The 15,384-nt window shown below is 39.4% G+C and overlaps 1 protein-coding gene across 4 annotated transcripts; it reads left to right on the forward strand.

The window, feature by feature from the left end:
• The first annotated feature begins 800 nt into the window (after positions 1 to 800).
• On the forward strand, positions 801 to 11,058 carry LOC140610960 (putative methyl-CpG-binding domain protein 3-like 5). 4 transcript variants are annotated; one of them, XM_072787547.1, is made up of 3 exons: positions 801 to 966; positions 4,822 to 4,952; positions 10,308 to 11,058. In XM_072787547.1, the coding sequence occupies exons 1-3, from the start codon at positions 816 to 818 to the stop codon at positions 10,884 to 10,886; spliced, it is 861 nt and encodes a 286-aa protein (XP_072643648.1). In that variant the 5' UTR covers positions 801 to 815; the 3' UTR covers positions 10,887 to 11,058. The 4 variants fall into 4 exon arrangements, with proteins under 4 accessions (XP_072643648.1, XP_072643649.1, XP_072643651.1 ...); XM_072787548.1 differs by having other exon boundaries at positions 801 to 912; XM_072787549.1 differs by lacking the exon at positions 801 to 966 and adding an exon at positions 1,085 to 1,216.
• Positions 11,059 to 15,384: the final 4,326 nt, after the last annotated feature.

The following is a 15,384-nucleotide window of genomic DNA, read 5'->3' on the forward strand; positions in this document are numbered from 1 at the left end:
GTGATAAATGAGATTTGCTTTTTTTAACTTTTTATTTTTTTATATAAATTTTTTTATTGGAGTTCAATTTGCCAACATATAGTATAACGCCCAGTGCTTATCTCATCAAGTGCCCCCCTCAGTGCCTGTCACCCAGTCACCCCATCCCCCTATTTCCTCCCCAAACTGTAGGGTGTCTCTTTCATTTCACAATGGCATCTGTTCCAGAGCAAAGGTCTGGGTGAGAGCCCCCAGCATCTCCATTTGTGGTGTTCCTAAGTGCGGGTGACTGAGGTCATGTACACTACCTTAGAAGAAGCAGATGTCCACTGTTCCTGAATGGCTGCTATAAACATTTGCATTTTGCCAGTTCTTGACAGAGGAGTGGGCTCTTGGGGACAATCCCTTTAGAAAAGTCGCCTCCAGCCCTGGGAGGCTGGTCTGCGATGGGCCACAGGGCAAGGTTCTGGTCCCGGAGTTGGTGTGGGAGGCAGAGGTCTGAGTGCAGAGATGGGCCAGGACCCCAGACCTTCGGGGGTGCATCCTCCGACTGCCACGCGGGCAGTTGACAGCAGCTGGAGAAGGGCTAGAGGACCAACGTACTGAGGGAAGAGGGGCCGATCTCGGGATGGTTGGCTGAGGGTGCCCACGCAGCGAGGGGCTGGCCGACCCCGGGAAGCCTTGCTCTCCTTAAATGCAAGGGGGATTTGCATGTGCTTTGCTCTATGGACTGAGATGGATCCTTCTCCAATATTGATTCCCCACGTGCATTGGCCTGGAGGGATGGAGCCACCAGGCCTGGGCAGATAACTGGTGGCCCTCTGTGACCTCAGAACATGCGCAAGTACACCACCAGGACCCCGTTGCTGAGCGTGAGCTGCGGAACTGCCGGTGGCACCAAGACCAGGACCTCATCTCCCAGGACAGCTGGAGGTGATCACATGCATGCTGGGACTCTGCAGCCCTCTGGGGAGGCTCAAAGGGGAGGTAAGGAGGGGGTGGAGGAGCTGCCAGGGGAGTCACCCTCCCCAACCAACCCTGAAAGCGACCACCAGCGTGCTGCAGTTACTCTGACAACCACTGGAAAGATAATTCCTGGAAGCCCCTGGGGCCTGGAGCTTCTGTAAGGACCCAGGGGCTTTCCTGTGTAGTCCCGGAGCAGCCGTCAATCACCACCGGGATCTCGCTGTCCTGAGGCTGTTTCCGTGGGTGTGTGGCTCAACATCACACTTGTGAGGTGCATTTTTATTCTTCTCTGTAGTTATTTGTGAATTCCTATTGCCGGGTTGAGTTCCACTGGGTGCAGACACCACCGTATATATCCATTCCCTGCAGGTAACACAATTGATTCGTTTCTAGCAAAGAGCTGTTTAGACTCCAGTCATTCTGACCAAACTAAAACCTGTCTGTTGCCAACTAGGTGCACAGTATTGAGGATGTAATCATTCCATCAGAGGCTACTGACTTTCCAAACCGGTTCTACCAATTTAGATTCTCACTGGCCATACCGGAATGATCTGACTGCTCCATAGCCTGGGCAGCTCCTGGGACTACTGCTTTCTTGTCATTTCAACTAATGTCTGTTTTATAGTCTCTCTTTTTTTTTGTTTTATAGTCTCTTATTGTGACTTTTATTAACATTTCCCTGAAACTAAAGAGGTTAAACATTTTTTTTAACATTTTATTTTTTAACACAGTAATTGAGTATTTGTTTATCCTTTTTTACGGTGTGCTTTTTTTAGAATTTTGAGCCACTTTTCTATTGGGTTTTCAGTTTTATTTTTTATTTGCCAGAATTCTTTACATGATTTGGCTTGATGTACTTTACCAGATTGGTGTGATGTCATTTTCTTCTCTCACTCAGGTTGTTCATCCCCTCTATCTTTCTGGTGAATTTTATTTTATATAAAGATTTTATTTATTTATTTGAGAGATAATGTGAGAGTTTGAGAGAGCACAAGCAGGAGAAGGAGGAGAGGGAGTAGCAGACTCCCCATTGAGCAGGGAGCCCGATGCAGAGGTCCATCCCAGGACCTTGTGATCATGACCTGAGCTGAAGGCAGACACTTAACTGAGCTCCTCCTCTGCTGTCTTTACAGTAGAATTGAAATTAAAAATTTAAGTAATTAAGAAGGGATGGATTCCAGCAAAAGGCTGGGTTACTAAACCAGAAGACAGTCTAGATATTTGCTAGTTAGCAAATATCCTAACAAAACTATAGGGTAAACACTATTAGTTTTTTTTTAATTTAAATTCAATTAGCCAATATATCAGATGTAGGGTAAACACTATTAGTAAACTCAAAACAGAGTTAAAAGAAAAGTGAGATCAAAAGAAGAGCTGAGATGAAATAAGTCAATCAGAGGAAGACAAATACCATATGATTTCACTCATATGTGGAATTTAAGAAACAAAATAGATAAACATAGTAGACGGAAGGAAAAATAATAAAATAAATGGAGGTGGGCAGGGGATGGGGGTAACTGGATCACGGGCACTGAGGGGGGCACTTGATGGGATGAGCACTGGGTGTTATTCTATATGTTGGCAAATTGAACACCAATAAAAAATAAATTTATAAAAAAATTATATATAAGATGAAAACAGGGAAGGAAACAAACTTTAAGAGATGCTAAACCTTAGGAAACAAACTGAGGGTTGCTGGAGGGGAGGTGGGTGGTTGGGGAAGGGGTGACTGGGTGGCAGGCATTAAGAAGGGCACGTGATGTAATAATGAGCACTGGGTGTTGTATGCAACTGATGAATCACTAAATACTACCTCTGAAACTAATATTACAGTATATGTTAATTAAATTGAATTTGAATAAAAATAAAAAAAGAGCTCAGAGATCATGCAGAAGAGTGGTATCAGAAGTGAAGATACAACAGTCTCTGGCATGTCAATGAAAGGCACCAACCCACAGATGTAACTAAATCACCATCTCCTAAGCAAAGTCAGTACACAGGAGACAACAGGGAGATATGTCATTGTCTAAAAAAACCAAAGTTAAGGCGACAGAGTTTGGAGAATGCAGATGCCAAAAAACCAAGAAAAAGGTTAATTGGTGTTATTAAAATAAAGATTAAATAATATTGATATCAACAGAGCACCGTTTTAAAATGCTAGAAGAAATGTCATATCAAAACCAGAATTCTATACCGAGCAGTGATATTGCCCACAATAAAGACGTCTTAGGAACAATTTAAGATGAAACATTTCAATTGTTAGCAGACTTGAAATAGAAAGCAGATACTAGATGAGTTCTTCAGTCCAAAGGAATAGAATCCCAGGTTGAAAACCAGAAATGCAGGAAAGAATGAAGAGAACAAAAGGATGATTTATAATTACAAATGAATTTTGTTTAATGAGGCAATTCTTGAAATCTCTCTGGAGATTAAAATATAGGTAGAATCGAAATCCATGAGAACAATAAAGCAGACTCAGAAAAGTTAAAAAATGTACTTGGAAGAGTGAAGTAATTATTAGCATTTGGGGAAGGTGGTAAAAGTAATTGTATTAGACTATATTAAGTAATGGACTCATAATCTAATTGTTACATGAAGATGTTTTTTTCTTAAGAAGCCTCCACATCCAGCATGGAACCCAAGGCAGGATTGAATTCACCACCCTGAGATTAAGACCTGAGCTGAAATCATGAGTCTGATGCTTAGCTGACTGAGCCAGGTGCCCCTCATTAACTACATGGAGATTTGTATATGATTGTAACTGATAAGTTTATTGAAAGAACAATAGAATAATAAAAGAGTTGGGGTGCCTGGGTGGCTCAGTTGGTTAAATGTCTGCCTTCAGCTCAGGTCATGATCCCAGGGGGCCTGCCTCAGGGCTCCCTCCTCAGAGGGGAGCCTGCTTCTCCCTCTGCTCCTCCCCCTCTTTTGTGCTCTCTCTGTCTCATAAAATCCCCCCAAAATCCAAGAAGGGCACATAATGAGATGACTACTGGGTATTATACTATATATTGGCTAATTGAATTAAAATAAAACATAAAATAAAATAAAGTAAAATGCTAAAAGAAAAAAAAGACTTGCAAATACAAAGTTCAGTAGGGTAAATGCAATAAAAATAGGAGTGAAAACACAAGAAGAAAGGGTGAAAAATAAAAAAATAAAAGAGTTAATTAAAAGTCAGTAAAATGAAGAGGGTAAAAGAACATTATTTAGGTCAAATGGTAGGGAAAACATAAGATGGCTGAAATATTCTCAAATGCATCAGCAATTAAATGAAATATAGATGCACAAAATATTAATATATTTCAATGTCTTTGTGATACATTCCTTAGAATTGTTAATAAATATTTCAGACATTCTGTTTTTAAGAAACAGTTTCTAATTTTTTCCTAATAAAACATAAGATGTATGAAAATTTTTATACATAGATACTTCCATTTCTGTTTTTAAGAACTGTATCCATAGTGGGAGAAACAGGAAACATTAAAATGTGGATAGAAACTGCAGATACCAAAAAAAAAAAAAAAAAAAAAAAAGAAAAAGAAAGAAAGAAAGAAACTGCAGATACCAATGTATCTCACACACAAATGTATTCAATGATTACATTTACAACAATATCTGACAGTGTCAATAGCCCCACATTTTTTTGTGTGTTTTTTTAGAGTTTATTTAAGTAATCCCTACACCCAAAGTGGGGCTCAAAGATACAACCTCAAGATCAAGAGTCATGGGCTCCTTCAATGAGCCACCTAGGTACCCCAATTTTTGTGTCTTTGTATAAAGATTTAGGAATTGCTTAAATCCCGTGGATTTGAGACAGGATATCTCTTTGGATTATCTGCTGATTGGTTTATCCACTGCCTTCCTCCATAAAAGGGGAATCAGAGGCAGCAGTCACACATTTTCTAGCAAGCCACGGGCTCTTGCATCAGGAGTGGAGGCATCAGGACAACTCTGCAGCCATGCAGGAAGCTGTATCTGCCTGTTCCCCAAACCAGCCTACTCTGGTGAGTACGGAGGGCATACAGACGGCACGAGTGCCCATTAGTACACTTACCCTTCTGCGAAGCTTCTTTTAAGTGAGCGGACAGGAGCTTTTAAAATGAGGAGATATCGTATTGAAAGCGGATTCTTAGGTGTTAATGTTTTTTAAGTAATGTTCAAGGTATTTTACATATATGGAGTTCGATTTGCCAACATATAGTATAACACCAAGTGCTTATCCCATCAAGTGCCCCCTCAGTTCAAGGTATTGTACTGTTTTGCACATGAAGTTTTCTTGGGCTAATAGGCTAGATGTTTTTGTTTTGTTGTTTTGTTTTAACCAACAACATCTCTGGGGAGTGGACATAGACTTTGGCCCTGCACTATTTAAATTGTCCCCCTCTCAGGAAAATTCTTTACCCACAATGTGCTTGGTCCTTTTACAAATATTATTATTTTATTTTTAATTGAATCCTTTGCTCAAATATGTCCTCCGTTAGTCCTTCCCTAATTTCTTCATCATTAATAATTGTGCTTAATTTTTTTGTCCTGTTATCCCTCCCTACTATCTTCTTTCATCCATCCCTCTTTCTCTATCTCTGTATCAACCTTACTGTTTATCACACCCATTAATTATACCTAACAAGATATCAGACATTCATTACTCTTTGTATGAACTCTTTCCTTGTATCAAGATTAAAATAAGCAGGGCAGGGGCAGTGACTTTGTTAAGTTGAATTCTCGATCACGGGTTTTAGTGCTCAACCTGGCATATAATAAGTGCTCTATAAATGGGAGGATCAAATAATTTTCCCTCCAAACTGGGACCTCTTGCGTATGGAAAGGATTGGTATCATCACTGTGGTAGGACAACAGGAATGATATGAGATTTATGGTGTCCCTTTTTTAAAAAAAGATAGAAATGATTGACTTAAAAGGAAAGGTACATTAATTAGGTTTGCAATTTATTTATTTTCTTAAGGATTTTATTTATTTATTTGAGAGAGAGAGAGAGAGAGAGAGAACAAGCAGGGCGAACAGCAGGCAGAGAGAGAGGAAGAAGCAGGCTTCCCACTGAGCAGAGAGCCCCATGAAGGGCTCCATCTCAGAATCCTGGGATCCTGACCTGAGCCGAAGGCAGACACTTAACCGACTAAGCCACACAGGTGCCCCTAGGTTTGCATTTTAAACAGTTTAGTGTGATCAGACTCTTCTATGATACTCCTCCCATAGCCCCAGGGGACATGTTCTAAGACCCTCAGTGGATACCTGAAGCCTTGGATAGTATTGAACCATATATATACCTTATATATGTTTTTTCCTATACTTGCATACTTATGATAAAGTTTAATTTATAAATTGGGCACAAGAAATTTTTTATTTTTTTATTTTTTTTAAATTGGAGTTCAATTTGCCAACATATTGCATAACACCCAGTGCTCATCCCATCAAGTGCCCCCCTCAGTGCCCATCACCCCCACTCCCCGCCCACCTCCTTTTCCACCACCCCTTGTTCGTTTCCCAGAGTTAGGAGTCTCTCATGTTCTGTCTCCCTCTCTGATATTTCCCACTCATTTTCTCTCCTTTCCCCTTTATTCCCTTTCACTATTTTTTATATTCCCCAAATGAATGAGACCATATAATCTTTGTCCTTCTCTGATTGACTTATTTCACTCAGCATAATACCCTCCAGTTCCATCCACGTTGAAGCAAATGGTGGGTATTTGTCATTTCTAATGGCTGAGGAATATTCCATTGTATACACATGCCACATCTTCTTTATCCATTCATCTTTCGATGGACACCGAGGCTTCTTCCACAGTTTGGCTATTGTGGACATTGCCGCTATAAACATCGGTGTGCAGATGTCCTGGCATTTCACTGCATCTGTATCTTTGGGGTAAATCCCCAGCAGGCACAACAAGAAATTAACAACAATAATAAAATAGAATAATTATAAAAACATTATAATAAAGTTACGTGAATGTAGTCTCTCTCAAAATAACCTACTGTATTGTACACTCCCCCCCAACTTTTTTGTGATGATGTGAGATGATAAAGTGCCTACATGATGAGGTGAAGTGAGGTGAGTGACATAGGCATTGTGATGTATTGTTAAGTTACATTCCTAACCATTTCTTCTGGACCTCAGACCACAGCTGACCTTGGTTAACTGAAATGTGGATAAATGGAATGCTATAATGAATTCCAGGGAGAAAGGATAAAAAAAAAATCTTTGGCGGTGATAATTTAGTGCAGTCTGCCACCATAGAGATTATGTCATTGTATAATTGTGGTCGAGTGAATTTATTTGAAAAATCTAGAAATTATATTTTTGAGTTTGAATAATTTCTTTCAATTAATATATCTGAGTGCCTTCTAAGGCAAAACAGTAAGTGGATACTGGGTGTAAAACATTAAAATTCACATTAGTAATCTCTTCACTGAATATCCAATTTATAGAAAAATAGTGAGGGCCACCTGGGTGGCTCAGTCAGTTGATCGTCTGCCTTCAGCTCAGGTCATGATCCTAGAGTCCCAGGATGGAGCCTCACACTGGGCTCCCTGCTCAATGGGGAGTTTGCTTCTCCCTCCCCCTGCTCCTTACTCTCTCACTCTTTCACTCAAATAAATAAATAATTAAAATCTTAAAAAATATGAAAGAAATAATACAGGTACCAGTAAACATTGAAAGAAAAATCAACACAGAAAATGTAATTCTGATTTCTGGATCAAGAAAGGTCACTGCAGAAATAGTATTTTGTAGGGAAACTGAGAGGTGTTCAAGAATTACTCAGAAGTTGAGAGTCTTTTTTTTTTTTTGAGAGTCTTATTTATTTATCTGATTTTTAAAATTTTTCATTTAAATTAATTTAGTTAATATATAGTGTATTACTAGTTTCAAGGGTAGAATTCAGTGATTCATTGGTTGCATATAACACCCAATACTCATTAAATCAAGTACTCTCCTTAATGCCCATCACCCAGTTACCCCATCTTCCCACCAAGTTCCACCCCAGCAACCCTCCATTTGTTTCCTAGAGTTAAGAGTCTCTTATGGTTTGCCTCCCTCTCTGTTTTTATCTTATTTTTTAAAAAAGATTTTATTTATTTATTCATGAGAGACACAGAGAGAGAGAGAGACAGAGACAGAGACACAGGCAGTGAGAGAAGGAGGCTCCCCATGGGGAGCCTGACGTGGGACTTGATCTTGGTACCCTAGGATCACGCCCTGAGCTGAAGGCAGATGCCCAACCGCTAAGCCACCCAGGCGTCCCTGTTTTTTTTTTTTTTTTTAAGATTTTATTTATTTATTCATGAGAGACACACAGAGAGAGGCAGAGACACAGGCAGAGGGAAAAGCAGATTCCATGCAGGGAGCCGGCCGTGGGTTGATCCCAGGTCTCCAGGATCACGCCCTGGGCTGAAGGCGGCGCTAAAGCACTGGGCCACCAGGACTGCCTGCGTCCCTGTTTTTACCTTATTTTATTTTTCCTTCTCTTCCTCTATGTTCATCTGTATTGTTTCTTAAATTCCACATGAGTGAAAGCATATGGTATTTGTCTTTCTCTGACTGATTTATTTTGCTTAATGTAGTGCCCTCTAGTTCCACCCACATCATTGCAAATGGCAAGATTTCATTCCTTTTGATGGCTGAGTACTATTCCATTGTGCATATACACCACATCTTCTTTATCCATTTATCTGCTGAGGGACATCTGGGCTCTTTACATATTTTGGCTATTGTGTACATTGCTGCTATGAACATTGGGGTGCATTACCCCTCCAAATCACTATGTTTATGTGCTTTAGGTAAATACTTACTAGTGTAATTGCTGGGTCATAGGGTAGCTCTGTTTTTAACTTTTTGAAGAACCTCCATACTGTTCTCCACAGTGGCTGCACCAGTTTGCATTCCCACCAACACTATAAGAGGGCTCCCCTTTCTCTGCATCCTCATCAACATCTGTTGTTTTCTGAGTTGTTAATTTTATCCATTCTTATAGGTGTGAGGTGGTATCTCATTGTGGTTTTGATTTATATTTCCTTGATGCTGAGTGATGTTGAGCATCTTTTCATGTGTCTGTTGGCCATTTGTTTGTTTTTGGAGAGATGTCTATGTCTTCTGCTGATTTCTTGACTGGATTTTTTGTTTTTGTTTTTGAGTGTTGAGTTTGTTAGATGGATTCAGGAGGGTGGATGGATGATGGTTCATTGTTATGAGTGTGAGGTGGCAGAGTGGCCCGAATGACACTCGGGTTTAGGCAGGACATTAGTACTAGCAAGTGTGTTTGGGGACACTGAGATAGTGGTGAATTATTTGGGGAGTTGGTTAGTTTAACTTGGGATCTGGGCACTGTGAGTGGAGTCATCAGTATTATCACTAAAGAGGTGAGTGGGAGGATGGTATTGAGTTGGAGTCAGATCTGTGCAGATTCTATGGGCATTTCTAGTTCGATGTGCTAATGGTATTTGAAAGCCAGGGAAATGGATGGATGGCCTAGACAGGGGTGTGGATGTAGAACAAATGTAAGAGCAGGATTGACTTCTAAGAAACACTAATTCTTAAGTCAGAAAGAGAAGCTGATGTTAACAGAGAAGAGAAGGAAAATTATTAGGGAGAATGTTCTGGACCAGAACCTTGGAAAATGGTTTACAATGGAGGTCTTTGTGCAAAAAATGGAACTGTGTGATGAGAATATTGTGTTTCTGAGTTATTTATCTATGAACAGGAGGATAGTTGAGTGAAGATGGGATTTGGGTGTGCAAGTGAAAGACAGTGAGTGTCTCAGGGTTGGGAGGGACATGATCTCACTGAAGATGAGGCATGAGAGCTAGGATAACCAAGGGTAGTGTGTCCTAAAGCCTAGTAGAGAGATACTAAAATTTTGAAGTCTTGGGATACAAAGAAACCTGTGATTATGTGTCCAAATGATGGTGGGCCAGGGGGTAGCAGCATGTGTGTGGTTGACATTGACTAGGGTGGGTAGAGGGAAACATCCTTCAGGGAAGATGGTGGAGGGGAAAGGGTCCAGAGTTGGCACTGGGTAATGACCTCAAGCTTTCTGTCCTTTACTTATATCTGCTTGATGGCATCCCAGGAACTAGTTCTCAATGTGTGGTGCCTACACCAGCAGCATCACCTGGGAACCCTTAAAAATGTAGGTTCTTGGCCCCACCCCATACCTACTGGGCTTGAGGTCCAGGAATCTCAGTTTTAACAACACTCTGGAAGATTGTGATGCACAGTGCAATTCAAGATACATTTGTCCATGGAGAGAGGTTGAAAGATCCAAATACGTTGAGAACATTCTTTGTGGCTGGAGGTCCTCATCCCCAATTTTATTCAAATAATACGTTTCATTTTGTTTTCAAAGGGCAAACTCAAAAGAAACATGATGCCTCAGACCTCAGAGAAGAAAAGACAAGTCCATTTAGCCAAGACCAAGAGGAGATGTCATGAAAGAGTTGCACTTCCTGTAAGGCTGACCAGTTGCATTTTAAAGAGGCCAGTCACAAGGATAACTTCTCATCCTGACAACGAGGTCAGGTACAATGAAAGGGAAAGGACTTTGGAGAAGCCCCAGCAAATCTGTGCATACAGGAGGCTGCAGGGACTCCAGGCCTGCAGCAGCGAAGGAGAAACTTTAAGTACTTTGGACTTCATAAATATCGCACAAATAATTTCACTGGGTAATGCGGCTGCGGGGTCTCCACTTAGCAGCTCTGAGCCCAGCATGGTACCATCTTCAGCTCGGGCGGGGATGATCCCAGGAGTGGATCTCTGTCTCCTTCCATCCATCTGCAGAGAGCCAGTAGTAACACCTGGAGATATCCGGAGACAGACGTGGAGAGTGAAAGATGCAAGAAAGAGATTGGCTGAAGCCTTGAGAGAAGACAGGCTCGCCAGGGAGGTGGAGAGAGCCAGAAGCCAAGAGGGACATTCTGACAACTAGAGGAAAAGGAGGAAAAGGTTGTGTGGAAGGATTGAATGAGGTGGCCCCTTGAGGGGTGCTTCACAGCCCCCAGTTTCACTTCCTGTTGTGATGTCAATCCTGTTTCTTGCTCTATACCACTGTGCTTTGTTATATCAAACTTGTACTGCATTAAACCCTTTTGAGAGACAAAGGTGTGAAAGAGTGGTGGTTTTGTGGGTAAGAGATTGGATTTCATGTGATAAGGAAGAAGCCTTGGTAGCAGGCTCACTGCCTTCTCCCTGAATGAAACTTGTCTATCTCACAGCATAGGACACATTGGAATTATTCAATAAACAATTCATTTTATTCATAAACAATTTATTCAGTAAACATTGTAATCATTTATGGTGAACAAATAATTGGTTGAATAAAGATGTCATATTACAGAAGTCAGAGGGGGAGACTGTCTCACAAGGGTCAGGAAGGAAAAGAAGTGATGTGGTTCTGGAAGGATCTGGCATTTTCTGGATTTCCTTAAACTTTTGGTAGAGTGATTTTAGCAGAGGTGAGGAAGCAAGCATGATTTCAGAGGGTCAGAGACTGAAAAACAGGTGGAGAGTGAGTGGAGGTGGAGAGCTCTGCCTCGTGCCTCCTACAACAGGCATTGGAACTAACTTAGTGAAAGTTCCCTCCCCACCTGGCTCAGTGGTTGAGTCTCTGCTTTTGGGTCAGGTCGTGACCCCCAGGGTCCTGGGATCGAATGTCCCACCAGGCTCCCTCTGCCTATGTCTCTACCTCTCTCTCCGTATCTCTCATTAATAAATAAATGAAATCTTAAAAAAAAAAAGATGCCATCTCACACCTGTTAGGATGGCTATTCTGCAAAAGTGAAAAGAGTACTGGTGAGGGTGTAGAGAAAAGAGAACCATTATACCCTGTTGGCAGGAATGTAACTAGTACAACCATATCATCCAGCAATCTCACTTCTCAGTATTTATCCAAAGGAAATAAAATCACTGTCTTGAAGTGACATCTGCACTTCTATGTTCACTACAGCATTATTACCAGTAGCTAAGGTATGCAAAGAACACAAGTGTCCATTGACAGATAAAGAAAAGGTGATTATTATATAATCTACGTGTGTGTGTGTGTGTGTGTATACATATGTATGAATATTATTCACCCATGAGAAAGAAGTCCTGCTCTTTGCAACAACATGGCTAAAACTGGAGGATATTATACTAAGTGAAATAAACTGGACACAGACAAATATGGCACGATCTCACTTTTATATGGAATCTAAAGAAAAGTCAAATATACAACAACACAGAATACAATTGAATTTATTGGAGGCTGGGTTGTGGGGCGGGGAGGGGAAGATTTGATCAAAAGATACAATCTTTCAGTCATAAGATGAACATATTGTGAAGACCTAATGTCCACCATGGTGATTATAGTTAATAATTATGAATTGTGTCATTAAAATTTGTTTAGAGGGACACCTGTGTGGCTCCATGGTTGAGTGCCTTCAGTTCAGTGCATGATCCTGGGGTCCTGGGATTGAGTCCCACATTGGGCTCCCTGTGGGGAGCCTGCTTCTCCCTCTGCCTGTGTCTCTTCCTCTCTTGCTGTGTCTCTCATGAATAAATAAATAAAATCTTTTAAAAAAATGAAATTTGTTTAGAGAGTAGATCTCAAGTATTATCACCACACCAGAAAATGATAGCTAAGTGAGGTGATGGATATATTAATTAACTTTACTGGGATCATCTTTTCACTATGTATATGTATATCAAATTATGCTGTACACCTTAATTATATTCAATTTTATTTTTATTTATTTATTTATTATTTTTTTAACAATAAATTTATTTTTTATTGGTGTTCAATTTGCCAACATACAGAATAACAGTGCTCATCCTGTCAAGTGCCCCCCTCAGTGCCCGTCACCCATTCACCCCCACCCCCCGCCCTCCTCCCCTTCCACCACCCCTAGTTCGTTTCCCAGAGTTAGAAAAAAAATTAATTTGTCAATCATACCTTAATAATGCTGGAAAAAATAAACCAGAAAAGATGAAAAAAATATTTAACCTCTCAGCTGTAACTGATATCTGTGCATTGATTTTATTATTTAAAAAAATTTATTTATTCATGTGAGACACACAGAGAGAGGCAGAGACATAGGCAGAGAGAGAAGTGAGCTCCCTGTGGGGAGCCTGATATGGGACTTGATCCCAGGACCCCAGGATCATGACCTGAGCCAAAGGAAGATGCTCAACCACTGAACCACCCAGGTGCCCCAAGACAGTCTAGATTTAAGAATGCATGTGGGCTGAAAGAGATGAGATATTCCATGCAAATTGTAACCAAAAGAAACAAGAAGTGGTTATATGTATATCAAATAAAATAAATAAAATAAACTTTAAGTAAAAAACTGTCTCTAGAGAGACAGGAGGAAACTTCAGTATTCCACTTTCAGCAATGGATAGAACATCCAGAAAGAAAGAAATGGCTTATTTGAAAAACATAGATTAAATGGAATTTATAGATGTATACACACACAGAACTTTCCACTTCCTAGCAAATAAATATATAAATTTATCTCAAGCACATGTAAAAAATTATTCAGGATACATAATATGTTAGGTCACAAAATAAGTCTTAATAAATTTAAGATGCTCAAAATCATTCCAAATATGTTTTCTGACTACAATTCTATAAAGCTAGAAATCAACAACAGTAAGAAAATGGGCGAATTTATGAATACTTGCAATCTAGACAAAACACTCTTGAAAAACCACTGCATAAAAGAGGAAATTAAAAAGGAATTTAAAAATTATCTTGAGACAAATGAAAATGAAAACACACAGACAAAACTTGTGGGAGAAGTAAAAGCAATACTAAAAAGAAAGTTTATAGCAAAAAAAAATGCCTACATTTAGAAACAAGGAAGATCTAGGGTGCCTGGATGGCTCAGTCAGTTGAATGTTTGACTCTTGATTTTTGGCTCAGGTCATGATCTCACGGTTATGAAATTGAACCCTACATGGGGCTCCATGCTGGGTGTGGAGTCTGCTTAAGATTTTCTCTCTTTCTCTCCTTCTGCCCTTGCCCTTCCCTCTCTAAAATAAATAAAAAGATCTCAAACACTTTACATATCAAGGGATTGGAAAAAAGAAGAACAAATTAAACCCATAGTTGGCAGAAGGAAAGAAATAATAAAGATTTTAGCAGAGATAAATCAAATAGTGAATAGAAAGAATAGAAAAAAGTCAACAAAACAGATTAAAAAAAGATACATATAGTCAACAAATCTTTAGGTAGAGTAAGAAATAAAGAGAAGATTAAATAAAATCAGAAATTTAAGAAGAGACATATGGATGCACAGAAATAAAAAGGATTGCAAGGGACTATTATGAATAAGTATACACCAACACATTGGATAACTTGGAAGAAAAGGGAAAATTTGTAGAAACATACATTCTATTGACACTGAATCAAGGAGAATAGAAAGCCTGAACAAATTAGCAACAAAAAAGGAGACTGAATCAGTATCTTAAAACCCACCAACAAAGAAAAACATAGGACCAGATGGCTCCATGAGTGAATTCTACCAAATATTCAAAGAAGAAATTATGCTGATTCTTCTTAAGCCATTCTAAAAAACATAAGAGAGAAAACTTCCAAACTCATGAGTGAAACATCACTGTGATACCAAACCCAAGTAAAACATCACAAGAAAACTACAAGTCTATATCCCTGATGAAGATAGATGAAAATATCATTAATATACAAAACAAAGAATTATACCTCATGACCAAGTGGGATTTATCTCTGGGATGCAAGTATGTTTCAACATATGCAAATCAATCAATGTGATAAATCATGAACAAAATGAAAGAGGAAAAAAACTATGATCATCTCAATAGAGGCAGAAAAAACAGGCAAAATTCTACATCCATTTATGATAAAAATTCTCAACAAAACAGGTATAGAAGAAATATGCCTCAACTCAACAAAAAGCCACATATGTCACAACAAAACACTTAATAATAAACTTATCCAAAGAGATGAAAGGCTTGTAAACTGAAATTATGAAATATTGATGAGAGAAATTAGAGAAGACACAGATGAATAGAAATATGTCTCATGTTCATGGATGAGAAGAATTTATAGAATTAAAATGTCCACAACTACCCAAAGTAATCCTCAGATTCAGTGAAATCCTTATAAAGAAATTCCAATGAAAAAAAAAAAAAAAAATTCCAATGATATTCTTTACAGAAGTAGAGATAACAATCCTAAAATTTATGTGGAGCCACAAAAACTCCAGAGTAGCTTTAACATCATCTGCAGCAACTTCTTACTAGATAGGTCTTCTGAGGCTAGGAAAACAAAAGCAAAAATGAAGTGTTGGGACTTCATCAAGATAAAAAGCTTCTGCACAGCAAAGGAAAAAAAATCAACAAAACTAAAACTAAAAAAGGCAACCTTTGGAATTGGAGAAGATATTTGCAAATCACATGTCTGAAAAAGG

The sequence above is a fragment of the Canis lupus genome, chromosome 19 (assembly GCF_048164855.1).
Source record: "Canis lupus baileyi chromosome 19, mCanLup2.hap1, whole genome shotgun sequence".
NCBI classification, from domain to species: domain Eukaryota; kingdom Metazoa; phylum Chordata; class Mammalia; order Carnivora; family Canidae; genus Canis; species Canis lupus.

What these genes read in the sequence shown, in the direction of transcription:
- LOC140610960 (XM_072787547.1), top strand. Translation starts at nt 816, where the DNA reads ATGCGCAAGTACACCACCAGGACCCCGTTGCTGAGCGTGAGCTGCGGA. An exon ending in TGGGGAGGCTCAAAGGGGAG is followed by an intron (nt 967 to 4,821) that starts GTAAGGAGGGGG and finishes CCTCCATAAAAG; the next exon opens with GGGAATCAGAGGCAGCAGTC. An exon ending in CCCCAAACCAGCCTACTCTG is followed by an intron (nt 4,953 to 10,307) that starts GTGAGTACGGAG and finishes TTGTTTTCAAAG; the next exon opens with GGCAAACTCAAAAGAAACAT.